A 27,490-nucleotide genomic window follows, 5' to 3' on the forward strand; every position below is an offset into this window, starting at 1 on the left:
ATGGAATAGCCTAGGAACTCTCTTCACCTACACCCAGCAATGTATGCTTGTATTGTTTGACAGTAGAGTTAATGTAATAATAGAGTTTTGTTACATGTATACAAATTCATGACATTTACATATTTTATCTTTAGTATGAATTTTAATGTGATTTATTACAAACATCATATATACATGTAAAAACAATACTTGATATCAAGGTAATTACATGTAGAAGGATGTTTCTGATTGGTCAACATTAACCAAGTATTGTTTTTAATACATGCATTGTCTTGTCCCATTTTATATTTAAAATGTCATTATTTTATCATGTAGTAAATTTGCAATCACATCACAATTCTCGCTACGATTAAAATCGTGGTTTTAATTGTGATGTAATCATGGTTATCCTATCAGGTCTTGTCATATATTGAGGTCAGTCATAGCAATCATGTTGATCGTATCGAAACATATCCAGACGTACCAGATTGTGGACTCGATAGGGACAATCGTATCGTAACGCATTGTACGACAGTGGGAAACTAGCATTACCACAGAATGTTTATTGTACAATCACCAAATTCATGAGTTTTACAGAAATAGACACAGTATATCAGACTGCTTTATTTATGAGTTTTACAGAAATAGAAAGTACACTGTACTTTGGTGAAAGTGGAGGATAAATAAAGTTATTTCCCACACGGATCGGGGTGTTACGTCAGGCCATCAAAAATTTAGGAGAACTTTAGGCATTTTCCAAATTTTATTAGGTACATGTAGGTAATCAGGCTTGAAATTGAATGGATTATCAGAAAATATTTTTAAACTGGATTCAGTAATCTTAGGGAAATGAACATTTACGATTTTCCATCATTGACTCCCAGAATTTTCCAAACCTGGTTCAGCATAAGTGAAGCTTTGGAATTGGGCTTGAGTTTCAGATTCCTCCAAACTTGGTTCAATATTAGCAGCGATAGGGTACTCGACTTGGGAATCATATTCCATCGAAAGTCCAGCAGAACTTTCAGGATTTTCCAAAGCTGGTTCTAACTGATCCTTATTGTGAACCGCGGCATGGATTTTGACTTCTCCCGGAAATCGAAACCCCTTCCCACAGGTTGGACATTGGTAGGGTTTTTGTCCTGTGTGGATCATCAGATGTTTCTGCAGGTTGTTCTTCTCTGTGAACTTCTTCCCACATTCACCACATTCAAACGGTTTATTATCTGAATGATAGAGGGCGTGACGCGTCAACTTGCTTTTCGTCACAAAGCCTTTACTACAAACGTCACATGTAAATGGCTTCTCCCCGGTATGAATTCGGATGTGTACGGTCAGATCCCCGGCAAATCGGAACCCCTTTCCGCAAGTTTCACACGAGTAGGGCCTGTGCCCTGTATGAAGCATCAGATGATTCTCTAAATTGTGTTTGTACGTAAATGTTTTATTGCATTCTCCACATTTGTACGGCTGTTCTACTGCGTGTATTCGCATATGCTTCGTCAGACTTCCGTTCTCACTGAACGATTTATTACAGACTTCACACTTGAACGGTTTTTCGCCAGTGTGAGTCCTGATATGACGAGTTAACAGAGTATTTGAAGCAAACGCCTTAGTACAGTAATCACAATGGTACGATTTCTTTCCAAAATGGGTCCGAAGATGATACGTCAAGTGAGCTTTAGATGAAAAGGACTTCCCGCACACTTCACAATCGATGGGTTTTTCTCCACTGTGTGACTGGATGTGCAGATTTAAACCAACGCTAGTTTTAAACGACTTTCCACAAATATCGCAATCGATGGGTTTATCTCCATTGTGTGTTTTGACATGAAGATTCAGACCCGCAGTTGTTTTGAACGATTTATCACACAGTTCACAATTCAATGTTTTTTCGTTTGATTGCGACGAGGGCTTAGATTTGTCTTCGTGAATTTTTAAATGGTTTATTATTTCCTGTTTATATTGAAATGTCGTATTGCAGATATGGCAGCCATATTGAGAATTAGCATCATTCCGTTCATTAGTATAGGCTTTCAATGTTGGATTGTCCAGGCTTAAATTATTGCTAAAATCTTTGTCTGTTTTACCTTCAAGTGTTTCCGACCAGTTTGCCCCGAAATGATTTGTACAATAATGTTTTTCTAACTCAGACTCATTATTAAATTCTTCATTACAAATTCTGCATCTACGACCCCGTCCTTCCGCTCTGGTGTCCATATTGATTTCTGACTTATCGTTTAACGTAATTCCCTCCCTTTTCCTCTCCCCACCACTGTTGAATATTGCAACGCCAGAATTTTCATCTGCGTTGTTGACATTTTGTGCGTTTTTGTGCGCCTCAATATTTCTAGGATCAAATATTTCTATCTGGTCTTCGGTTCCCTCTGTTTTCACGTGGATCTTACTGTGGTTTTCCAGTTCATGGTAATCTTGGAAAATCTGCAGACACAATCCACATGTGTAATATTCTTGATCGTTTTGAACATCCTGTAAAAGAGAGAGAGAGAAATGGGGTTTCAGGAATTTAGATTTCAGAAGATTTTTAAAACTTCAGTAGGCCTACGATCATAGAACTTTAATAAACTTGGATAATGGCTTACATATGGTCCAGTATATCAACTAGTAAGAGAGAGGAAGAGAGGAAGAGAGAGAGAGAGAAATAGGGTTTAACACCTACTCAACACAAACTAGGGCATTTCGGGACTAACATATGGTTCCTTTTAATTCAATAATTTGCTTGCACGTAGGGGTCTTTAGCAGTGGGAGGAAACCAGAGGACCCGGAGAAAACCCATGAGGTTGGACAGGCAACCCTACTCCTTGTCACGTACAACTGGGGAATCAAAACTATGCCAGCTGACTCAATAACAGACCTTATAATACAGCACGCACATGCTAAAAATTCAGCCAACCCCCAAGAAAGAGATAAATAATGTTTAATGTCCAATCAACATTTCTGGAGTAACCTGATTCGCTAATGCATAGGGGTCTTTAACAGTGGGACGAGAAAACCTGAGGACCCGGAGGAAATTCACAGGGTTTGGACTTTTCGACTAAATGACAGACCTTATGATATAAAGTTCATGCCTCAAACCATTCAGTCACCCAACTCACTCCAAGTGTAAGTGTAAATGCCCAATACGTAGTTAAAAATATTGAAAATTTAATAATTTGTTGTACTAGGCTATGATGAATTAATAAAGTCATGATCTAGGTTATGAGTTATTAAATGTCCATGGGAATAAAAAATTTCCGGTCACCAGTAAAAATAGAAGACAATGGCGAAGTTGAAGGAATTACTTTGCATAAGGAAGAAGGTGTCATTCCTATTTTTTTCTACCCGTAATAACTAAAAAAGGTCTTTGAGTTTGAAGATGTTTTGTAGTTTTTATATTTAACATTACATGCATAACGCGACTTTTTCTGGTCGAAGAATTAAATCACACTTTTCCTTCCTTTTAAATACTGATATGACGCTCAAAGTCAGCCCACCCTCACCCCCACAAAAAAAAAGCTGAGGTGCACATTTTATTTATTACATGCAATAACTGTTACATGGCAATGCATCTGGATATCTTCCGTTCCACAAACGTCCTAAAGATGGTGAACCCACATTTGTATTTTAGATCTAGTCAAAAATGCATCTTTCATCAACATATAGGTCGTAAATTATATCTATAAATGTAACATAGCTACCATTTCTGCAATATCAGTTTAAAAACCTCGTAGTCTTTGTGCTCTTTAAATGGCAGCCATATTGAATCCAGCTGAATACCACATGTGGACGAGAATCTCATCGACCCGAGTAACTCACTTTCTGTATTCCATTCCTCGCAGATTTAATTTTATAGAACAGATTCTGAAGTAATAGTTAAGTGTATTGCCAAAATTCATTTGTTTAAGATTTGAATATTCAGCTACATGACGTGCTTTACTAATACTGTTATTTAGAAACCCACAACCTTTGATTTAGAATGAAGTTTGTTGTGGACGAGGATCTGATGGACACGAGTAACTCTTTTACTTTATTCAGCTTTCGTACAAAAGGTTTCTAATAGTAACCTGTCTAAAATATATGCGATTTGTGTGTGTGTGTGTGGGGGGGGGGGGTCGTGGTGTTTGATTGGTCAAGGCAATTAACTGGTTTGGTCAGACAACAATTATAGAAAGACGAATAAAGGATTTGGACTTTTTGGATATTGCTTTATTTAGTCCCGCAAAGTACCAGCGTCGATTTTTGAAGAAGAGGGTTTCCAGGCTATTCAACTTATGAAGCCCTTCAGATCATCGTTTCCCCTTGTCAGTGGTGCAGGACGGAGGGCCTGGCAAGGACAGCTGTCTAGTCGTTCGGATGGGACGAAAAACCGAGGTCCTGTGTACACATTGGCGTGTACGTAAAAATATCCCCTAACAGTTGGAATTCGATATAAGAGTTGGCCGTAGTGCCGCTGTCCGGGCAAAATTTCCCTTATAGCACACTGTATGGCGCATGCCCGTCTTCATTAGCCCAGTTCGGAGCAAAGCAGTAGGACGTTAAACCCCATTTCATTTAGTTTTGTTTTATGATTGTGAGTGTATTGTGAAATAATTGTTTAGGTGTGTTTATCGTGTTTCTATGGCCATGTTATATCTTTTTATTGATCTACTCGTCGCCTGTCTTGCTGTGTCAGGTATATTGATTAAAGAGACAAGTTTAAAAAACAATAGTTGAATAGTTTAATGTTCGATTTGCGGGTTATGTATCGATCGACATGTGGAACGTCCTTTTTTGAAACACGAGCCCGTACTTTTGTAGTAACAAAACGTGGCGCCATATACTTTCCGTGACGTAATCATTTTATACGCAAGTTGCACAGCGTGTTTATAATTTTTATTTGATTTCGCAATGAGAGAGAGAGATAAGAGAGAGAGAGAGTTTGTGTCGAGTGGACGTTAGACCCCATATCTCTCTCTCTCCCTCTCTCTCTCTCTCTCTCTCTCTCTCTCTCTCTCTCTCTCTCTCTCTTTCACTTGCGTGGGTGGAATGAATTTATTCTCGGTGAATTGTCCCTTTAACAAACGCACAGTTTAATATACCGATCTTGCGTATTTCTGTTGAATTAAAACAAATATATAGTATGTATATTTATATCAAATAACATGCCGATATTAACATATGAATGAATCGGGAATTCAATACGATTTACAGTCAAGGTCACGTGTGTAATTTAACTGATTTAGACGTACGAGTATTTAATTTATATTTATAGCACGGCTTTCATGAGTTAACAAGTTTAACCAGAGACCAAAGGCCGAGGGATTAAACCCTTAACGAATGAAGCGTGCTATAAATGACTTGCAACATTGACACCTGCTCAACATGCTTGTTGTTATTACACAGAAAACCCACCCCACTTCTCCATATGATTTTTATTAAAACTAGTGTCTGGTTATATTGCACTGTTTAGCTCCACCCAATCTACTAAAGGGAAAACAATCTGCATATTCAACGAAAAGAACAAAGGAAGATTTCCCCATCCATGTCTTAAGTGCGTTTAGCGTCTGCTGTCATATGAATGGATTAGTGTTGATGGTAAACGACTATTCTGCTACGGTTGGGATTTAACAAACGTAGTCTATAGCACTTGAAGATACGAGCATTGATATAAAAGTCATATCGTGTGTTGTATAGACTGCTGGCAACGTGGTGTATATAGCTAATATGTAGTATATAGAAGACCGACCAACCATAACAAACATTACTTATGTGTACGTACATGTGACCTGTTTTTATTGACTGGATAATCTCTCAATATATAACATTTATAGCTAGTTATTGCTGTACACATGACGTTTAAGGAAAGAAGGCGTTGTGATATTTACTTATTTACATGTCTGTTTGGATTATTTTCAATTATTGAACGGTTCTAGAGATAATGTTGTGTTTATAGACTATATTGCGACTGTTCGTTAGTGTTATCTTGTGAATGATGTGCCAATCTGAATTAATTACGTGCGACATTTCATTTGTACTGTTTGTTTATAGTATCTTGTGAATTATGTGCCTGTCCACGTATTGTTATGGGCCAATCTAAATGAATTACGTGCCCGTACACGTATTGTTAAGAGACTATCTAAATATAAGTATATCTGTATTTCGTTTCGTAAAATAAAACTCAGGGAAAATAAACCGAAAAACGAATTGAAAAACATCTGATTAACCAATTAAATCTTTGATCTATACCCGAGTTTATTTCCATTAATAAATACCAGTGAATAGACTGTCGTATCTCACTGATCACTTATTGTCCTAAATTTTCATGATCAGGCCGGAATCCAAAGGATTACCAAATATTTATACCATATATAATCAGGCGAAAATCTCGTCTTGACTGGGTTATTGATAAAATCATAGTTAATCGATTATTGGGCCTACCTTATTATATGCAGTTTATTATTAGTCTACATAGTCACTATTCAATCAGTTATACTTAATACCTCGTATCAGTTTTTACCTGTGTTTCTGTACTGTTTTTAGGATCCCCGAATTTACGTAATAATGATACAGTCGGAAACAAGCATTTCCTTATATAGCTGTGCGACAATCTTTCGGTATTGGCATTGTTAGTATCTGAATATTCAAACTTGCAAAGTGGCATCAGGTGTCCTAGAAGTGATATCGGATATGTCAGGTATTGATATTTTGTTTTATCATAATACAGACACATTTAAAGGGAGTAAGCGTGTGAATTAACAAAGTCTTTAGAAAGGATGTGTTTGTATGAACTATTTAAATTATTGTATTCGTGCAGGTATGAGTGTATGTATGACAATTTCAATGACAAATATTTGTGTTTGTAAAGAGTGCGTGTGTGTGTGGGGGGGGGGGGGCGTGCGGGATGTGTGTGTGTGAGTGATTTCATTTAAAAATCGTGATTGTGGGTGTTGGCAATTTTAAAGAGCGTATTTGTCTGTGTGTGTATGAATGATTTTAAAGATCGGATTGATGTATGTGTATGGGCACGGTGTCCGCAGAGCAATGTCGAATTAAGACCTATCCTCTCACAGGTAGAGATCCCTACGAGCAAGCGAATTATTGATCTATAATTGAACCATATGTTAGTCCTGAAATGACATATAGTGTGTGTTGACTGGACGTTAAGCTCTCTCTCTCTCTCTCTCTCTCTGGTTGATCAAGGCAATTAGAATGTTAAACCACATTTCATTTCTGTGAAGGTCTTGGAGATCAGGATCATGTTGAATTTTGTTTTACTTCTGTTTTGAACGGTATTTTGTTTTCATTCTTTCAGTGGAGGTAGTTGAAGTTATAAACAGGACGGATTTTGTAAACATCACCTGTACAAGCAGACAGGATTATGAAAACGCACTATGTAAATGGACCATGGGTATCACGGAACGGCCACCCAAAGACAGTGTTGACGAATTCTGCGAGATTTTTATAGCTTTAAAGTCTAAAATCTATATAAGCGACTTTCAGAATGGTGTGGGCACCAGATTGATTTTAAACACGTTTATACGCATGTCCCATGTATGGAGGTTAGGCGGGTAATAATAAATATGTCCAAACAAACCCGTCACATCAATCTGTAAATTTTCCTTAGAAATGAAATGAAATGAAATGGAGTTTAACGTCCAAACTGGGCTAATGAAGACAGGCATACGCCATACGGTGTGCTATGAGGGGAATTTTGCCCGGACAGCGGCGCTAAGGCCTACTCTTATGTCGAATTCCAACCGTCAAGGGATCTTTTACGTGCACCCTAATGTGTACACGAGACGTCGGTTTTCCGTCCCATCCGAACAACTAGACAGCTGTCCTTGTCAGGCCCTCCGTCCTGAATCACTGACAAGCGGAACCACGCCGGAAAATCTGGATGAACTTTCTCGGCCAATGCAGGGATCGAACACCCGACCTCCTGGCTAACGAGCCAGCGTCTTACCCACTTAACCACCTTGACTCCCAAATTTACCTTAGAACGAAACAGTTGAAAATAATTAATGCTAAAACAATCTGTTAGATAAATACGCGAAGTTGTTGTAAAAAACTACAATAACCTGGGAAAAGTTCCTCCAAACCTTATAGGATGTAGTTCAGTTCCTATTGCTTCCTATATAGTTGCAATATGAAAATACGGTACAATACCGCACTTCCGCCCACTCTTTTCTCGGGCTATTTTGGAACCCTTACCTTCTACTATTTTTTCACCGTGAATGTTTATTTGTCGCAAAAGGAATTATAATAATATGTCAGCGATAACAACACCATTATAAATAATGAACAACAATATTATAGTATTTGTTACAGGGATGTTGTAGTTGACAATATTACAGTATTTGTTACAGCAATGTTTACTGACAATATATTATTTTATTTATCACTGTATAGTATAAAGATAGCGTTAATATCGCTGTATTATATACTATAATAAAACTAGTCTCAACTACAAAATCACTGTAATAAATAATAAAATAATATGTCAGGCATCGAGTTCACGTAGCATTCTCAGACTTAAGTTAAGCATTTACTCAACTTGCAGTCACTGTTTATGAGAAATATCTTTGATCCTGAAACACAAAACTTTGTACTTAGTTTCTTATTGATGTATTTGATACATTATAACAATAAAAGTTTTATAAAGGGATATATTTTAATTAAAATAAGGCGAACAATTTTAAGTAAATTCCTAACTTAAACATGCATTATGCAAGAGCTAAATCTGCCTATTGCAGGTCTTTCTTTAAGCCTGAAATGTTATCTAAATTATTAATTAGACATTAATTAACTGATCCAGGCCTTAATCAACTCTCGATGGCATCAGATTTCTCCGATATTAAATAGATTAGAATGGTTCAGCGATACTTTGATTTAATCAAATATGGAGAACCGAGACTTAGCTTCGATCAACCAGTACGGTGGTTGAAATTATTGCACACGTCTGTCAAACCTTCAAAGGCTAATATTTTCGCTTGCAATAGAGTAATGTGAATGAAATTTTTAAATTATTCATTTTACATCATCTACTTTCGAACTATTATTGCAAGAATGGCTAGTTCTTTATCTAAATCTTACATAATGTATCTTTAAGTCTGAGAATGCTTTGTGAACTTGGGACCCGAGATAAAAACATCATTATAAATAATGAAATTACATTACATTATATTATATAATATAATTACAGGAATGGTATGTTCGAGAACCAACTGGAACCTCTAAAGGAGCTTGTTATACAGTTTTATATTGATGTATTAAAACTTGGACCACGAGAGGCTCATGTTTTAGTTGTAAGGTCCATGTTACAACTACTATATAGCTACTTGCAGGTAATTAACACTTATTTTACTGTTTGGGTTTTTGTTGATAATTTTGTATCCCTAACCCAGTTTTCTCTTAATAACCCGTTTTATTAGCTGTTTTGGTTTTTTTTGTTGATAATTTTGTATTACTAGAGCGTCAATTTTATTGGAAGAAGTGTCGCTGTAAGATGCTTGATCAACTGGATCGTGTAGCACCATGGGTCGTCTGTCAGACGTGGAGAGCGGGCAACGCTAAATCCGGTCGCCACATCCGACGTATAACCCATGCATCGTTTCTTACTACATATTCTGGAACAGTCCATGATCGTCTAGTATTGTCTCTGGTCGCCTTTGTTTCTTATTTTCTTCTTGTAGGACTCCACTTTAAATATTGAGTATTTATTCTGCCCATTCAGTTTATGGTTACCCACAGTAACAACAATACCACATTTCGTTTCTACATTTTATATTAAGCACTGCTACATATAGGTTAAAAGCATAGTAAAGTCATTCTCTCTAACCCGCTCTCGTGCAGACTCGGCGAGTCTGCTGATGGAAATTCCTACATCTTCTCCCTACGAGAACTACCGGACTGTCTTCCCTAGAGCGCACATTCTTTTAATTATATATTCTCAGATTCACACCCATTAATTATTCTATTGGCTAATTATGATGTAATTAATCATGTGATTGGTCACTCCATGCCAAATATGAAATGGTAACTTACCTATCACATGCTTTTAGAATTTATCCTTGAAAAATGCAAATAAGCATACATTCTCTATTTGTGGTTATGAATTTAGAATCAATACATGTAATTTGTAAAGATAATGATATTGTTTCGGCCCTCATATTTCTCTATCCTGTGTCTTTAGACCCCATGTCTTGTTATTGTCACAATATTCATAACAAATTTTAATTTGCGTTTCAGAATTAACTTATACCATAGCTAATATTTTGGCCATGGAGAATAATTAATCAAAACCCTAATATTTTTTTACATAGATGTTTCAAAGCACAAATTCGTTCCCTCCATATTACTACAATCGCTAATCTGGTTACCTGGAGGGTGCTCGTTCTTTCCCGGTAGTGTTGAACGAGAAGGTCGCCCTTGTCAGTGGCACAACGCAGGACAACTTCTAGTCATTCGAATGGAATCAAAACCCGAGGTTGCATGTACACATTCGTGTGCACGTAAAAGAACCATCGACAATTGGCCGGCAAATATTCGCCCATAGCACACACTTATAGCGTATGCCCGTCTTCATTGGCCAATTCGTCACAAACAAGTGGGACTTTAAGCCTCATTTGTTGTTCTTAGTGTTTAACGTCCGCTTCCACCGAAGGTGATATCGCAGACAAGTCTTATTTTTTATTTGTATTATCTTAGCGCATGCGCAGGGGTCTTTCCTGTGGGAGGAAACCGGAGTACCCGGAGTAAACCCACGAGGCTGAGAAGGCGCCCGCAAGCCAGAGGTGACCGGCCAGCTAGAGGTCGAAGCGCGGCACTCTAGACTACTAGGCCATCCCACCCCCCAGTGGAAGTTAAGAAACGTCCTCATTACAAACCTTTAGAGATTGTCACTAGGACACTGATATTAGATCAACCCAGGGTGTCAGATAAGACAATTCACTGCATATTTTCACCAGTCAATAGGAATCGTTTTTCAAACGCACATCCAGGGCCTGTGTTGTGATAAGGCGAAAGGCATCCTTCTTGATCACGTTGTTTTGGTCCGAGTCCCCATGATTTTGCTCCATCACCAAAGAAGCATACACCAACCAAACGAATTATTGAAATAACAAAATCTATCATCATTTAGTCCCACAGCAATATTTCCCTAGCCGCTTAGGTTCGACGACACTGTGTGATATCCTTGTTGTTTAGTACAATGTATAGTTGATTTTAATTCAGATCATTAGCATTTGAGAGAGAGAGAGAGAGAGAGAGAGAGAGATGGTTTAAAGTCCACTCGACACAAACTAGGTCATTTCGGGACTAACATATGGTTTAATTTTATTTCAATAATTCGCTTGTGTGTAGGGGTCTTTAGCAGTGGGAGGAAACCCACGAGGTTGGACAGGCGACCCTACACCTTGTCACGTACAACCGGGGATTCGAAAAGCATCTTCGTCCAAATATAAACAATGTAATATAGAAGGAGGTCACATAGTTTAACTGTTCTTCTATTTCTAGAAATGTTCAGTTGAGAAATGGAGAGCATTAATAAAACTGATTAGAAGAGTTTTCAATCTGTTACCAGGGAAAGAGTTTGCTAAACCTTTGTCAGATCTTTTTAAAATACTTTTTGACGCCAAGTAAGTATATTGTATAAAGTTATGAGATAGATAGATAAGTCGATCTCGACGGAACATTATTTCCTTATTGCTCACTCACCCGCTTTTACGTTTTGCCATGGGGGGGGGGGGGGGTGGATGGCCGAATGGACAGTACGTGCGCGCTTTATTATTGGGTATAACCCATCCACAATTGGCTATTTAATCTATTTGTGAGTATAATAACCAGTCAACAATAAGGCTTTTTACGGTTGACGCTCCCAGGAAACGAGCGTATAACCACTACACATGCAATTTATTGATGACGCACTCGGCGAAAAATTCACATATTTGTGAATATAACCACTCCATAAGTAAGTTATCTGTGGGTGACGCTTCCAGGGATAGAGTCATAAGAAGAACCCCGGGGAAGAACGATCCAAGTCACTTTTTCAACGAAACCTAGATAATGGCTGCATTTGGTAGCAAATTGTATAAGCTTTCTGTCGAACAACCAATTTCAGGTAAAAACGATCGGAGTCACATCGAACCAAGGCTCTTCTGAAATAGACTCCCGGACAAATACGTCCATCGCACCCTTTATTTGAACTTTATTTGGCTGAAAAGTGGAAGTCAGTTGCTGTACTGGTAATTATGATTCGTATTAAACATCATTTTGAAGTTGTAATTAAACCCACTCGTTGTTCTGTTCGCGTCAAGCATTCTCGTCCAAAAGTCTGTTTTGCCTTTTATGCTAAAAAGACAAAGATGTGACTTAGATTGTTCTTTCCCTGGACTCTTCATATATTTAGTAGGTTATTGACCGTTAGCGGTATATCAGAGTAAAACCACTAGTCTATTCGTTGTATATTTTATGTTTCTATATGGTTAGGTCCGACAAGAAGGAACATTTACATACAGAATTTACTGAGTTATATCTTTATTTTGAACTAAATTTCCTGAAGGAAGATAAAAAGATCTATGATATGTATCAGAGCCTTGGCCAGAAAATACGGAATAAGTACAAAGACGGTGTTTTTAAGGTATGTATTCGTTATAGAGCTATAGATCTAGGGAGGCGCGGTGGCTCAGTGAATAAGACGCTGGCTCGGTATTGGGGAGATTTCGATCGATCGATCGAGAGAGAGAGAGAGACACACACCGAGAGAGACAGAGAGAGGGGGTGGGAGAGGGTTTAACATCCACTTGTCACAAATCATGTTATTTCGGGACTAACATATGTTTCAATATGATTTCTATGATTCACTCGCGCGTAGGGGTCTTTAGTAGTGGCGAGGAAACCAGAGGACCCGGAGGAAACCCACGACCAGCAAACCTCGTTAAACCCACCCAACCCACGTCTAGATGCTAGGCATTAGTGATTACAATATTGACCCAATCTGATTAAAACACAGATCCTATTTCGTTTCGTTTTTATAGTTCAAACTTTCGTTTTACTTGTCTTTACTACACTAGGGTCTGGAAGAGTTGTTATTGACGTGTTCTGAAGGGTGTGAGGAATTAGGCAATGACACGGTTTGTTACGGCGAGCTTTAGGCGTGTTTTGCATGGAACTGTGGGTAATCCACTAGTAACATCAATGCGGATTGGTTAATCAAATGTCTGACGTCATAGGGTCAAAATGCGCTCGTATGACCTCTGACGCGACCTATCGCTACAACCGGTCAGATCTTTATGTAGTGTAGGCCATTGAAAGTATAAAAAACGAAACGAAATATAGATTTGTATTTTAATCCGATTGACAGACCAGTGACATACAACAGGTCGATTTAAGTGGAATTCTTTATGTAGGAAAGAAGCCAAAATTAGCGGACAACAAATTAGTTAATATGGAAAGAGTAAATTTTACACATGGAACAATACGTGAAATCAACATTCGGTCGATAACAATGAAGTTTTAAAGTAATTTCATGTACTGTAATTTAATTTGTTCAGAGAATACATTATCCCAAAATACATGTTCATTTTTCAGATAAGTGTCTATTATTGGTAAAACTGTCAATTATTTTCAATAAATAATGGACAGTTTTATAAATAATAGACGATTGTTTAAGAAAAGCGTACATTCTTCTATATACTGGTACAAAACATCAAAGGGTGACGTCATATCTATGTTTAAAATACTCGTAAATTACCATAGAAATACCACGGTTGTCGTAATGATATCTAATACCCGCACTCGGCAAACCTCAGCAGATTTCAGTACCCTACATCTAGCCTCGGCTGTATGACAAAGTCCCCCATTGGGACAACTTTTAAGTTCCCGGATTACCAATGGCGTTGGCCATGACGACGCCTTTGAAGAATGTTTTATTTGAAAGTCTTAAGCTGTTTTTATTTCAAGTTTATCCGATGTTCTTCAAACAAGGAAAACTTTGCACTAAAAATTCTACACACGCTTCGAACGAGGCAATTTGGATAACTTCTTTTTAAAAGCGGCAAGTTTTCCTAGTAAGTAAACCGGTGCCGCATCGCAATTGTATTAGCGTAGGTACATATCACTTACCGTCATACAGCCGAGGCTAGATGTAGAATAACGGAATCTGCCGAAGTTTGCCGAGTTCCAAAACCCGCACAGTTATGCCGACAGAAACTGATTACATCAATGACTTAATATATTTTGAACTATTTTTTCTCTCATCTGGAGACCTCGTCACACATCTCATTGTTACATTTTTTATATTTTTCTTATTGAGCTTGGATTTCAAACTTGAACATAATCAGAATAATAATACGAATAAACCTGTTGATAATACCATTCTATTTTAGGGTGTAAATGACCCAGAGTGTTATAGAAGTTGTCTAAAATATTTTATCGACGTTTTAAGCCGCCCTGGTGGACCGTATGAATTGGAAAAAGTCAAGATAATCAACACAAAATTTGAAGAGCTTAAATCTGGTTTACAGTAGGTGATGTTTTTAATAATACGAATAGAATAAAACACGAGAGAGAGAGAGAGAGAGAGAGAGAGAGAGAGAAAGAGAGAGAGAGGTTAACGTCCACTCGACCCAGACTAGGTCATTTCGGGACAAACATGGTTTAATTTTATTTCAATAATTCGCTTGCGCATAGTGGTCTTTCGCAGTGGGAGGAAACTGGAGGACCCAGAGAGAAAATCCACGAGGTTGGACAGGCGACCCTACTCCTTGTCACGTACAACCAGGAAATCGAAACCAAGCCAGTTGTACCTTATGATACAACGTGCACACGCTAACCATTCGGCCATCCAACCCTCCTATATGTAGTTCCAATAATAGAGGGGAGATGGGTAGCTGAATGGATGGTTTAATGGGTTCAGTTTAATCATAGCCCAGTGATAAAAGCGCCAGTTAACTAACCAGGGGGTCAGGGGTTCGATCTTGGAGTTGACAGAGAAAGTTCCTCGGAATTGTTCAGCGTGCTTTCCTTTGTCAGTATTGTAGGTGTACTTGGAAGGACTTGGAAGGAAGTTCGGTGACCCCGTGTTATTCTACAGAGAGTCCAGGCAAACCGTTCCATATAGAACATTGCATGATGAATGCTCGCCTTCGTTAACCCGAAAAGTAGTACGTTAAAGGAGCTAAATCGCTAACATTTGGGACCTAGAAATTGACAAAAGTGGGTCGCAACGCATATAATACTGTAATATGAATGTATATAAACTGATTTACATTCAATGGTTTCCGTTTTTACTCCAATTTCAAATCAGTTATGTTCGGCGAAATAAGCCAGCAGTCTCAAGCGAGTGCAAATTTCTAGCGTCTGGTTATTCCAGTCTACATACGCCGTTTGATTTGGTGCAATGTGTCTAGCCTCGTCCCTCGAGTCTCTTGATACAACTGGGGCTGACGCGCATTATGGTACACGATTCGTGTACCAATGGTAAAATGTTTATTTTGTTTTAAATATTGGATATCAAAAGCCCATCTTTTTCCGGTAAGATTACAACATGAATGTTGATTTAATTTGACAAATAAATCGTGTTTTCAATGTTGAAGATTTTGGACGATATTGAGTTCGAGACTTAGCTACTTTAATCCCCTATTTTATTTCATTTACCAAACCCTATAATCACCCGGCGCCCACATGTCTGTTGTCATAACCGTATATTAGCACTGGCCCTTTTCTCTGACCTAATACTAATTTATCACGGGAACTCCAGTTATTTTAATACATTCTACTAATCAAATTCGATGGTATTATATTTATCTACTTTGTATAACCTCTATGATCGATGGTATTATATTTATATACGTTGTATAACTTCTAGAACCGGTGGTAAAATATTTTTGATTTTCCATTTCGTCGTTAACACTTGGCGGCGATATAATCTTAGGTGAAAACCGACTTTATTTGTATTTTTTTATCAACAGAGACAATAAAATGTTTGAAGACATCTGTGTAGATACGCTAGAGTTTATTTTAATACTGAGTAAAAAGAAAGACGGACCAAATGCTAATAAAATTATAGAAGAGACGGTGTATTATTATGGACGTATAAAACCTGATACAATTAAGGTGGGTATGATTGTATAACACTCTGACAGAGTTTAATTATAGAATGGTACTATTTTGAAACACAGCATATTATAATAACGAGATGGACACAAGGTAAAGGGAGAGAGAGAAAGAAATGGGGCTTAATGTCCACTCGACACAAACTAGGTCATTTCGGGACTAACATATGGTTTATAATTTTATTTCAATAATTCGCTTGGGCGTAGGGGTCTTTAGCAGTGCGAGGAAACCGGGGGACCAGGAGAAAACCCATAAGGCGATCCTACTCCTTGTCACGTACAACCGGGGATTCGAAAGCACGCCAGTTGACTCAGTGACAGGCCTTATGATACAGCGAGCACGTGCTAACCATTCGGCCACCCAACCCCCCACAGGGTTAAAGGTAAAGGTTAAACGTTAAAGGTCATTACGAATATACACGTCAGTGTTCTAGTTTTAGAAGTCATGTTAATGGGTATGAAATGTGTTCAAAACGGAAGTGAATTAACACAAATCTGTCTTAACAAATATTTCAGGGGAAAAGCGCCATTTTTGATAAATTCGCTCCAAAATTTCTTGAGTTCTTGGAAACATCTGGCAATAATGTTTATTGTGGTAAAAGATTGGTGGATTCAGTTCTTGATGATATACTCAGTCCTACCATGAACAAGTAAGTTGTTATGACTGCCAAGGGATATCGTACAGTCGTTCGGGTGGGACGAAAAACCAAGGTCCCGTGTGCACATTGACGTGTACATTAAACAACGTTTGACAGTTGGAATTCGAAATAACAGTAGGCCCTAGTGCCACTGCCCGGACAAACGTTCCCCATAGCTCACTGTATGGCATAAGCCCGTTTTTATTAGCCCAGTCGGAGCAGAACAGTAGGATCTTAAACCCCATTTCATATCAGTTTATATTTGTGATACGAAGATATAGAGACATTTTAAAATTTCAAGGTTTTTCATTGTTTATACGGCCCAGCTCATGATATGTTGTCGATTCCTCATCACCGACGAGAATTCTTTATTATCTTTGGCGACGCTTATTTACGCATTCATCCACCCAGTGACTGTTCTATTCCACCAAATGCTTAGCAGTGTTGGAATAAATACATGCAGCACCAGCCCAAATGTTCTGTCGGCGATATTACCATTTTTAAATCCTGGATGTGGATAATCGGGGCTATATATTTCTTTACGTTGGCTATACCGTTAGAAACGGTGACTTGATTAGCAAGACACTTCACCTGGCACATCGGCAAACGTACACATAATTGGGGCACTAGACGTTCACAGTGTCAGTTGTTATCTCTATGACGTCATTTATCTGACATTACCCCTTTCAAAATGTATTGATATTATGTACAGCACATGTTCGTTGTATTTTACAGTACTAAAGACCATATAGGATTATGGTTGAGAATTATTAAAGCTGGTCTCCATAGAAACAAGTCATTAAAAGATATTGCACGTGCCATTAAAGATAAAGAAAAAGTTTTAAAATGGAAGGTATGTAATAAACGACTAGTTCTGTGTAATAAAAATAAAATTGATTAAGTTTTATGTAAAGTGGGTATCAGTCTATATTTAAAGTTTCAGCCATGTTTGAGTTATAACTGATTTGATGTTCAACAGTCGTAGCTTCACAAAAAAAACCCACAAATAAACCAAAACCCACGAAACGAAATAGTGTTTTTAGAGGGTTGGGGTTAGGGTTAGGGTAATGCCCTATTTCTGTGATTCAAATGGGATAATGAAGATAATCATAGAGCACTGACCCAATTTGATTAATACTTTCGTTTTTACTGTTTTTGTATTTGCGTCACAGACCAGACGTAATGCAGTGTAGGAGTCTTGAGTGAGGAAAACGCACGAGGTTGGACAGACGCTCCTACTCCCTGTCAAGTATAAGTTAGAATCAAAAACACGCCACGTAACTCAATCACATATCTTATAACCTAACGCGCACTAATCGGCCACTTTATTTTCAAGAAAAAGCACAACTACATCATCAAAAACAAATATAATTCGATTTAGGGGTAAGGGCACCCGTTTCTTTAAAGTAAGTCAATTAGAACTGCTGCAGTCAGGCCTCGTGTGTGAGACAGCGTATAGTGACACCCTAAAACCACAGCTAATCTGAGCAATTCATTAAGAGTAAGTCAACTAGACCGGCTACAGGCAGGTCTCGTGCGTGAGACAGCGTATAGTGACACCCTAAAACCACTTCTAATCTGAGAAATTCATTCAGAGTAAGTCAACTAGACCGGCTACAGACAGGTCTCGTGCGTGAGACAGCGTATAGTGACACCCTAAAACCACTTCTAATCTGAGCAATTCATCCAGGGAAGCAACTGTTTGTTTTAATGCTGTATCTGGTTTTACTGCTTTTTGTATTTCAGGATTGGAAAACTGAAGCTAAAGAACTTTGTTATGTTTTCTTCAAGAAAAGAATTTATCGAACGGATGATGGATGGAAAGATATAAGAGACGGTTTTCATGATATATTAGAAGAGTTATTGAAGGGTTTTAAGTGAGGACAGCCTCCTTTTAGAACATCCGATACAACCTCATCTCTTCAATCCACTCGTTTGAGCTTGGCGTGCAGGGAAAACCTTTTCATCCCTAGCACGGTGTAATACGCGCGATTTATATCATAAGGTGTCCCAATGAGTCAATCCCCTGCTTAACACCACATGGCGTAAGGCCACCTGTCTTCATAATGCTTGGCTTTCATGTGGACTACGAATGCTACAATCACCACCCCCGAATCCAAACTTTTTCCGATTCGTAGATAAACCGTAGATGATTCTTAAAGTTCGTAAGTTATTTTGGTAACAAAATCATTGTGACCAGCTTTCTTATGGGCTAGGAATGCCACGAATCGAAAAACTGATAGGCCAAAAGGTCGCTGACCTACCCAAAGGCCTCACCGATGATGATGATGAATGCAAAGTTTTTCTGATTCGTAGATAAATCGTAGACGGTTCTTGAAGTTCGTGTGTGATTCTTATTTGGTTTTTACACATTCGTACTGTTCGCAGCAGTTCGTTGTTCGGCCACAAACTGTTTGTCAAAAACTTTCGTGGACGGTCTACGAATTTCGGAATTCATAGATGTATCGTTAGCCCTTCGTAGCCCTTTCTTATCGTCCGTAACAGCTTCCTATTCCATTCGTTGAGGAATAGTGCCAAATATCGTTAACTTTTCGTAGCTTTATCGGCATTATTCGTTGAGAGCGTAATGTTTTCGTAACTGTATTCGGCATATCCGTAACTCATTCGTCACTGTATTTGGCATATCCGTAACTCATTCGTAACTGAATCACTTTAGTTCGTAGAGATGTTTCTTTTATTTCGTAGAACCCTGTCGTGACATCCGGCATATTTGTCCGTCGATTGGCTACGAATTATCGTAACTCTTTCGTAAACTATTCGTAAATGCTTCGCAGCTTCTCCACATTTTCTACGATCGTTTTGATATTTTTGCCTAATCGCCAGGAATTTCGATTCGCCACTATTCGGGGCGATTCGTAGCATTCGTAGCCCACGTAAAAAGCAGGCATAAGCTCATGTTTTTCCTAAAGATCCCAGTCGCAAATGGATTGATGAATTAAGATTTACTAGTAATTAGTCCCAAAATGACCAAGTGTGGGTTGATTGGACGTTATAAATCACGTAATGTAATCATCAACTGCAATAAGGGCGATAATTCAAATAACACACTGTATTTGAAATCAATATAAATTGATTAATTCGGCAATTCACAGCTTTATCAGTCTATCAATCGATGACTTTTACTCGTGCGTGATTTTGAGGAATGTAGTTATTTGAGAAAAGAAAACGTAAATATATTTAAAATTTCCAGCATCATCTATTTTAAAAGCCTGGACTAGCGACAGATAAAAAACATAATTTGATTGGTTTATTCCAGATAGATACAAATAGAAAACATGATATGATTGGTTTATTTCAGATAGATACAAATAGAAAACATAATATGATTGGTTTATTTCAGAAAAGGTAAAATTTTAAAATCATTATTACCGGAAGTAGTGGATTATGTACTAGCGATATTAGAAAATAAATGTATTGGATTATCTGATTGTGCTCGTACAGCTGCAGGCGAATGTGGTGATGTTAATATTAAGGTAGGTCCTAATAAGAATAAAATGGTTCCTACGTAACGGCTATTCTCGAAATGTAAGCCCCGTAATTCGTGTATGGGACTCACAGTCTTGAATTTCGATTAGCTTTTCAAGTTGCCTCTTCCGTTGTTGACACTACAACATGTTGTCCACTTCAATTGCTACTTTCAGTCCTTGCCTACACGGAGCGCTCAAATTTTTACGAGATTCGAACTCAACCTTCATTGATGTGTAACGGTGATATTTTTAAACGGTTTTTAAAGTTGAATACATATTGTGACTTCTAGCGGGTCCACAAGCTAAAGTGCGATTTTGCGAACAGTCAGTGGCCATAATCCATATTACATTCGGATATGCGCGATTATCAACAGGAACCAAAGTCTTTGTGATATAAACTTAAATTTAGAGTTTCATCAAACTCGGGTAAGGATTGTGGCCTCTAGAAGGTCCACAACCTTAATATACCATATTTTTTTTACATTACTTGCGTACGAGGGGCGGCCATTATGTCCGACAGTTTTGGTCCGATTGGAACTAAACCGTCATGAGGGTGTAACGGTGATCAATTTATATGGTTTTTTTTATTGGATAAGAATTGTGACCTCTAGAGAGTCCACAAGCTAAAAACATGATTTTTCGTACAATCAGGAGCCATAATCCAGGAAGTTATGCTCCGATATATGCCAATATCGACAAGAACCGAAAGCTTTGGGAGATTGACCTATATTCCAAGTTTCGTCAAAATCGTATAAAAATTGTGACCTGTAGAGTGTCCACAAACACATTGTGGACGGACGGATGTCCAGGGGAGACCGCATAATACGTCAAAATGTAAGCGTATAAAAAAAACAGAAAAGAAAGGTAATTGAGGAAAACTAACCGCTTCCATGAAATTAAGTAACTAGGATCTATGTTGAATTTTTGTAGTCTCATTTGATCATTATTTAGTAATTTCCTATCTGAAATTTCTCGTAAATCAGCAGGCTTGCGATCAACATTTCTTTGACGTGTTGGCCATATATGGTTTTAAAAAAACTCATTTTAAGCATTTAAACTAAATCTAAAAGTCTTAAAATAAATTCCTTTCTTGCCGTCTATTATTTCACACCAGTGTTGGAAGAAATGACTTGAACTGAGATTTTGTTTTACCCCCTAGGGGTTAGTGTTAGAGTTGTTTTTAGAAAGATAATAACTTTTATCAAGTTGTTATTATCTAACACGTTTTTATATAATTTGTTTCTTAAATCGGGAAATTGAAAATATAGACAAATTGAGAGGCTCAGGTATAAGTTAGTGTTTGGGTAACACAGATACGACACTGGTGTTCATGTTGTGTAAATATATCCTTGTTTAACACAACCTCAACACCGCAGACCTTAATTCGGATTGATTTCAAAAATAGAGGGGGTCTGGGGTTGAGTTAGCACAGCGTTACACCAGTGCTACACTGATCTAACTGGTCTTAAACGCTACACCACCTTAACCCAGGACATGAATTGACCCAATGTCTATGTTTTTGAATGATCGAATTCTTCAAATATAATCAGTAAATGCGAAAAGAGATTAATATCAAATTTCAGATTCATCATGTTTATTATTGTTTTTATCTGCATCTAAATTCTAGGAACATCGTCAGTTAATATTTGATTCGCTGGTAAGAATTGTTGCCATTATGAAAATGGAAGACTTTCCATGGGATAATTATAGGTGTGGACGAGCTTTAGAAGAACTGTCAGAACATTTAATAAAAGGTCTTGGGTAAGTCTCATTTATATATTGTAAAACATTGTAATCCTTGTCTTCAAACAAATTTGGAAAATGAAATGAAACTTGATTTGACGTCTTACTTGTCTTCACGAAGCGCTTTACATCTGTCCTTGAGTCAACGGGCTTTATATCTGTCCTTGAGTCAACTGGCTTTATATCGGTCCTTGAGTCAACTGGCTTTATATCCGTCCTTGAGTCAACTGGCTTTATATCCGTCCTTGAGTCAACTGATTTTATATCTGTCCTTGAGTCAACTGGCTTGATATCGGTCCTTGAGTCAACTGACTTTATATCTGTCCTTGAGTCAACTGGCTTTATATCTGTCCTTGTGTCAACTGGCTTGATATCGGTCCTTGAGTCAACTGACTTTATATCTGTCCTTGAGTCAACTGGCTTTATATCTGTCCTTGAGACAAGTGGCTTTATATCTGTCCTTGTGTCAACTGGCTTGATATCGGTCCTTGAGACAAGTGGCTTTATATCTGTCCTTGTGTCAACTGTCCTTGAGTCAACTGGCTTTATATCTATCGGGTTGTAAGTCAACTGGCGAGGTTGTAAATACAGTTACCAAAATTTGTAGCAACAGAAAGCTATCCCATATAAATGCATTGCTGTGATCATTGAAGTCGAAGAAGATGTTTTGATAATTACTTACAGTGTAGAGTCTTACAATTCTCCAGTGCCGTTTATGATAGACTAAACGTGGATTTGCGACATTCAAAATCCCTTAAATAATCTGATAAAAGTTCGTCTCAAACAAGTTATTACTAAGAGCCATTTGTTCTGTATGTAGATATTTTAATCACTCGCTACGAGCACATTTTTCGTGGAGTTATGGCTCTTTTAATCAGTATCGACGGCCTTAACGGTTGCGCTGCTCAGGGTAATGCTTTGTTGCTTGGTAACCTAAACCTATTCGAGTTTTATTTGACCATTTCTAGGGACGGCAAAGGTCTGAATGAGAAGGAAAAGGAGATTTTAGCGTCGATAACTCTGGTCAGTTTTCAACAAGATTTTATAGATCCTGAGAAGAATGAACCTGGGGGAGTACATTATGATTTCTTCGTCTCATTATCCGATAACCTGATGAAATTGGTAAGTCGATTCTTTGATAGGATGGAATTAGTATGTTGATTCTTTGATGTGATGAAATTGGTAAGTTGTATCTTTGATGTGATGAAATTGGCAAGTTGTATCTTTGATGTGATGAAATTGGTAAGTCGATTCTTAGATGTGGTGAAATTGGTAAGTTGATTGTTTGATGTGATGAAATTGTTAAATTGATTGTTTGATGTGATGAAATTTGTGAGTTGATTCTTACATGCTTTAAACTTGCTGGGAAGATTCAGACAGTCATAGAGAGAACCACTGCCAATTTTGAAATATGCACATCAAGTCAGTGCGGAATTATCGCCGATATCTGTTTTTAGTTTCACCAATATTTGGATATAATTGGCATGGTTTACTATTATTTGGATATAATTGGCATGGTTTACTATTATATGGATATAATTGGTATGGTTTACTATTATTTGGATATAATTGGTATGGTTTACTATTTGGATATAATTGGTATGGTTTACTATTTGGATATAATTGGTGAGGTGTATATACGATGTCCAATGTATTCGATGTATTCAAAAATTTGAAAGAGTTGAAATGATTCAGTAGTGAACGATGTGGTAAACATTATATCTATTGGTGAACGATGTGATAAACATTATATCTATTAGTGAACGATGTGGTAAAAATGTGTTATTTTTATTTCAGTTGTTGAACACGGGTCAATTAGCCAAAGAAGATAAAATAATTGAACTATTTTTAGACATTTTAAAACACGAGGAAGAAAATATTTATAAGCGAGCTGGTTATGCATTGCAAACATTGGGGACTAAATCAGGTCCTATATTCGCACCGTATCTTGATAGGCTATTAGATGTGTTTTTCGAGAATGAACAATATTCTATTTTATGTAAGTATTATATAAGGCACCCTAAAATAATAATCTTTTTTTTTTCTAAACAATATTTTTATTCATTAAATCTGAATTTAGATTGGGGAACAGGCTATCCCTATGTGTAACTCCTCTCTCTGATTTAGATACATGTACACATGATAAGAATATATCCATACATACATAATTACATATAAAGATAGAACATATAGGATACATAATGGATAATATAGAGTGAAATATATATTTTAAAAGTACTGCTTGGTAATGTTGGGTATGGTAAGGCCTGCTAAAGACCACTACACGCTAGCGAATTATAGAAATAAAATTGAACCATATGTTAGTCCCGAAATGACCTAGTTTGTGTCGAGTGGACATTAAACACCACCTCCACAATCAACAGTTTTATTTCATTTCATTTTCCATAAAGCTTTATCAATCTAGAACGTTTGGGTGATGTCGACATTTTCATAATATTGAGTTATTGTCATTTCTTGACCGTTATATTCCAACCTCGTGGGTTTTCTCCAGGGCCTCCGGTTTCCTCCCACTGCTAAAGACCCCTACGCGCAAGCGAATTATGCAAATAAAATTAAAACCATATGTTAGTCCCGAGATGACCTAGTTTGTGTCGAGTGGACGTTAAACCCCACTTCTCTCTCTCTCTCTCTCTCTCTCTCTGACCGTTATATATTATTATGTCTGATTTTTGTGCTTTACAGCAATTTTACCAACGGCTTATCAAGAAAACCCGAAACCCATGAAAGATTGTTTTCAGCGATTATTTTCATACGTTGATTCATCAGATAGCAGTGTACAATCTTATTTACTACAATTATTACCACATATTGCTAAAAAGCAACCAGAGGTAAATATCAGGATTTTGTCGTTAAATTTTGAAATCTTGATTCAGAAGGACGTTATATTCTGTAAAGTAGCTTCCATTTAGAAAATCAAAATCCATATTAATGATCACTTTACTTATAATTGTTTGTGGGGTAAATATTTCATTGTGATTCGTAGATGGTCGAATGGTTAGCACGTGCGCGCTGTATCATAAGGCCTGTCATTGAGTCAACTGGCGTGGTTTCGAATCGCCGGTTGTAAGTGACAAGGATTAGGGTCGCCTGTCCAACCTCGTGGGTTTTCTCCGGATCCTCCGGTTTCCTCCCACTGCTAAAGAAACCTACGTGCAAGCGAATTATTGAAATACAATTGAACCATATGTTATTCCCGAATTGATCTAGTTTGTGTCGACTGGACGTTAAACCCAAATTATCTAGTTTCCTTGAAAAATCCCATTTAGCCCATCAGGACTGGAAATGCCAGTTTTACTTGTACCTGACTATAGAACTAGTACCTGAAATTAATTTTAAACATTTCAACATTTTATTAAAAATATCAGTAAAACACACCAAAAGACAAATGACAAACACCATACAGATTGTGTAAGGCTGATAACATCTGGGTCGGGTGACTTCATTCCCGACTTCATACAGGAACCGGAAGAAATGAAAATAAAATGAAATGGGGTTTAACGTCCTACTATTCTGCTCCGAACTGGGCTAATGAAGACGGGCATACGCCATACAGAGTGCGATGAGGGATATTTTGCCCGAACAGCGGCACTACGGCCTACTCTTATATCGAATTCCAACTGTCAAGGGATACAAGTACACGGGACCTCGGTTTTTCGTCTCATCCGAAGGACTAGACAAGGGGGAACCACGCCGGAAAAAGTGGATGGACTTTCTCGGCCAATGCAGGGATCGACCAGCGTCTTACCCACTTAGCCACTGTGGCCCCCAAGGAACCGGAAGACAACTAAAACGAAACGTCACGATACCATAGTAACACTGTTTCATAAATATACTATAAGAACACCGTGCCTCATGTGAGGGAATATGTTCTACTCAATATTAACTTGTATTTCAGTTATTTACAGAAGATAATATAGAGATGTATGTGGAGGCTATGTATAATGGTGAACAAAATCTTCAATCTCTCTTTTTAATGACACTTGAACCTCTGGCATCTAAACGACCATCTTTATTCAAGAATCAGATCGATAAATTCCTAGAACGACCATATAATGAATATGCCTATTATTATCTATTTAAAGTTCTTGGTATTTTATCTGCCAAATATACTCAGGTGAGGAAAAATAATTATATATTTAAGCAAATCACACATCATTAACATACAGGACATCTTTGTAAATATAATTATCTCCCCTTAGTAAAGCTGCATAGAGTTACCCCCCCCCCCACTCCTTTGGTGGCGTGGCTATAACAACTTTCACATCACATATTCATCAAGTGATCACTTTAGTTACAAAATCACATTCACAGGGGAGATGATTCTATCCAGCTTTACAAAGTGTAGATAACACTGTTCCAAAAATAATCAAGGTTCCTTTTTAACTACTCGTAGGTTACAGTTGTTTTCTTTCCCAAGAGTCATTGAGGATGAAACTGTTCACTAATCAAGGCGACCTAATGTAGTCCAGTTGCCAATCATAATATTTCGAGGGCTATGTAAATTGTCTACAAAGTTTTTTTTCTCAAAACGCTCAAGGGTGACACAGGTTCTGAAAAAGGACACCCAGGGCTACCAAAATCAAGCATAAAAAACCTTGTATACAATTTCCAGGTTCAGGCATAGTTCTGCCGGACTAAATGCTGTCTGTAAGGTTTAACGTCCAGTAAAGTAAACATATCAATAAATACATGCAATTAACAGTTGGCAGATAAACACGACCCATCGCAGCACACTGATTGAGAACCACCGCCCCAAGACAGTATTTGACTAGTTGAAATATCGGTTTAATGTTCCCCACTCCCCTCATCCACCAATTGTCATCTATTTAATTTCATTATCGTTGCAGAAAGAAGCAGAAAAAATTCTAAACTTCTTCCTAAAATTTCTAAAAGGTAGCGAGGATACATCTAAGAAATTGATATTAATTATTGAAATGAAGGGGATGGTTTTACCTCATAGAAGTTTAATAGAGAAACATCGAGCGTTTATAGAGAAACTAAGTACAACGGGTACTGATCAAAACTTCAAGGATCAGGCTAAAGCAATTATAGATTTACTGAAAGGTAGAAGGTAAGTGATGTAATTCAGATACTTATCACTATTATAGTTTTACTGGACGGTAGAAGGTAAGGGATGTAATTCAGATATTTATCACTATTATAGATTTACTGGAAGGTAGAAGGTAAGTAATGTAATTCAGATACTTCTCCCTATTATAGATTTACTGGAAGGTAGAAGGTGAGTGATGTAATTCAGATACTTATCACTATTATAGATTTACTGGAAGGTAGAAGGTAAGTAATGTAATTCAGATATTTATCACTATTATTTGTTTACAGGGTGATAGAATTAGTAGTCTCAATCTAGAGTTGCTATAATGGGGAAGCAAACAGACATTATAGCCCTTGGTTTGTGTATGTTTAGAAATTATGTATCGTGAAGTAGTGTTATGATCATCCTATTCATACATCATTTTGTTTTAGTTTAGAGACATTAGCTGATGACTATTTATACGTGACATTGTTTTAG

General features: G+C 37.5%; 2 protein-coding genes across 2 annotated transcripts; one reads left to right on the forward strand and one right to left on the reverse strand.

The window, feature by feature from the left end:
- Positions 1–645: 645 nt before the first annotated feature.
- On the reverse strand, positions 646–3,751 carry LOC126817256 (zinc finger protein OZF). Its single transcript, XM_050544066.1, has 2 exons — positions 3,678–3,751; positions 646–2,469 (listed from the first exon to the last, which is right to left on the reverse strand). The coding sequence occupies exons 1-2, from the start codon at positions 3,678–3,680 to the stop codon at positions 850–852; spliced, it is 1,623 nt and encodes a 540-aa protein (XP_050400023.1). The 5' UTR covers positions 3,681–3,751; the 3' UTR covers positions 646–849.
- Positions 3,752–5,612: 1,861 nt separating this feature from the next.
- LOC130010421 (uncharacterized) lies at positions 5,613–27,490 on the forward strand. Its single transcript, XM_056100503.1, has 18 exons — positions 5,613–6,652; positions 7,271–7,517; positions 9,161–9,302; positions 11,473–11,594; positions 12,445–12,595; positions 14,343–14,479; positions 15,927–16,071; positions 16,587–16,720; positions 17,444–17,561; positions 18,455–18,585; positions 20,070–20,202; positions 21,824–21,957; positions 22,908–23,061; positions 23,737–23,938; positions 24,643–24,788; positions 25,856–26,074; positions 26,808–27,031; positions 27,445–27,490. The coding sequence occupies exons 1-18, from the start codon at positions 6,646–6,648 to the stop codon at positions 27,488–27,490; spliced, it is 2,592 nt and encodes an 863-aa protein (XP_055956478.1). The 5' UTR covers positions 5,613–6,645.

The sequence above is a fragment of the Patella vulgata genome, chromosome 4, assembly GCF_932274485.2.
Source record: "Patella vulgata chromosome 4, xgPatVulg1.2, whole genome shotgun sequence".
NCBI classification, from domain to species: Eukaryota; Metazoa; Mollusca; class Gastropoda; family Patellidae; genus Patella; species Patella vulgata.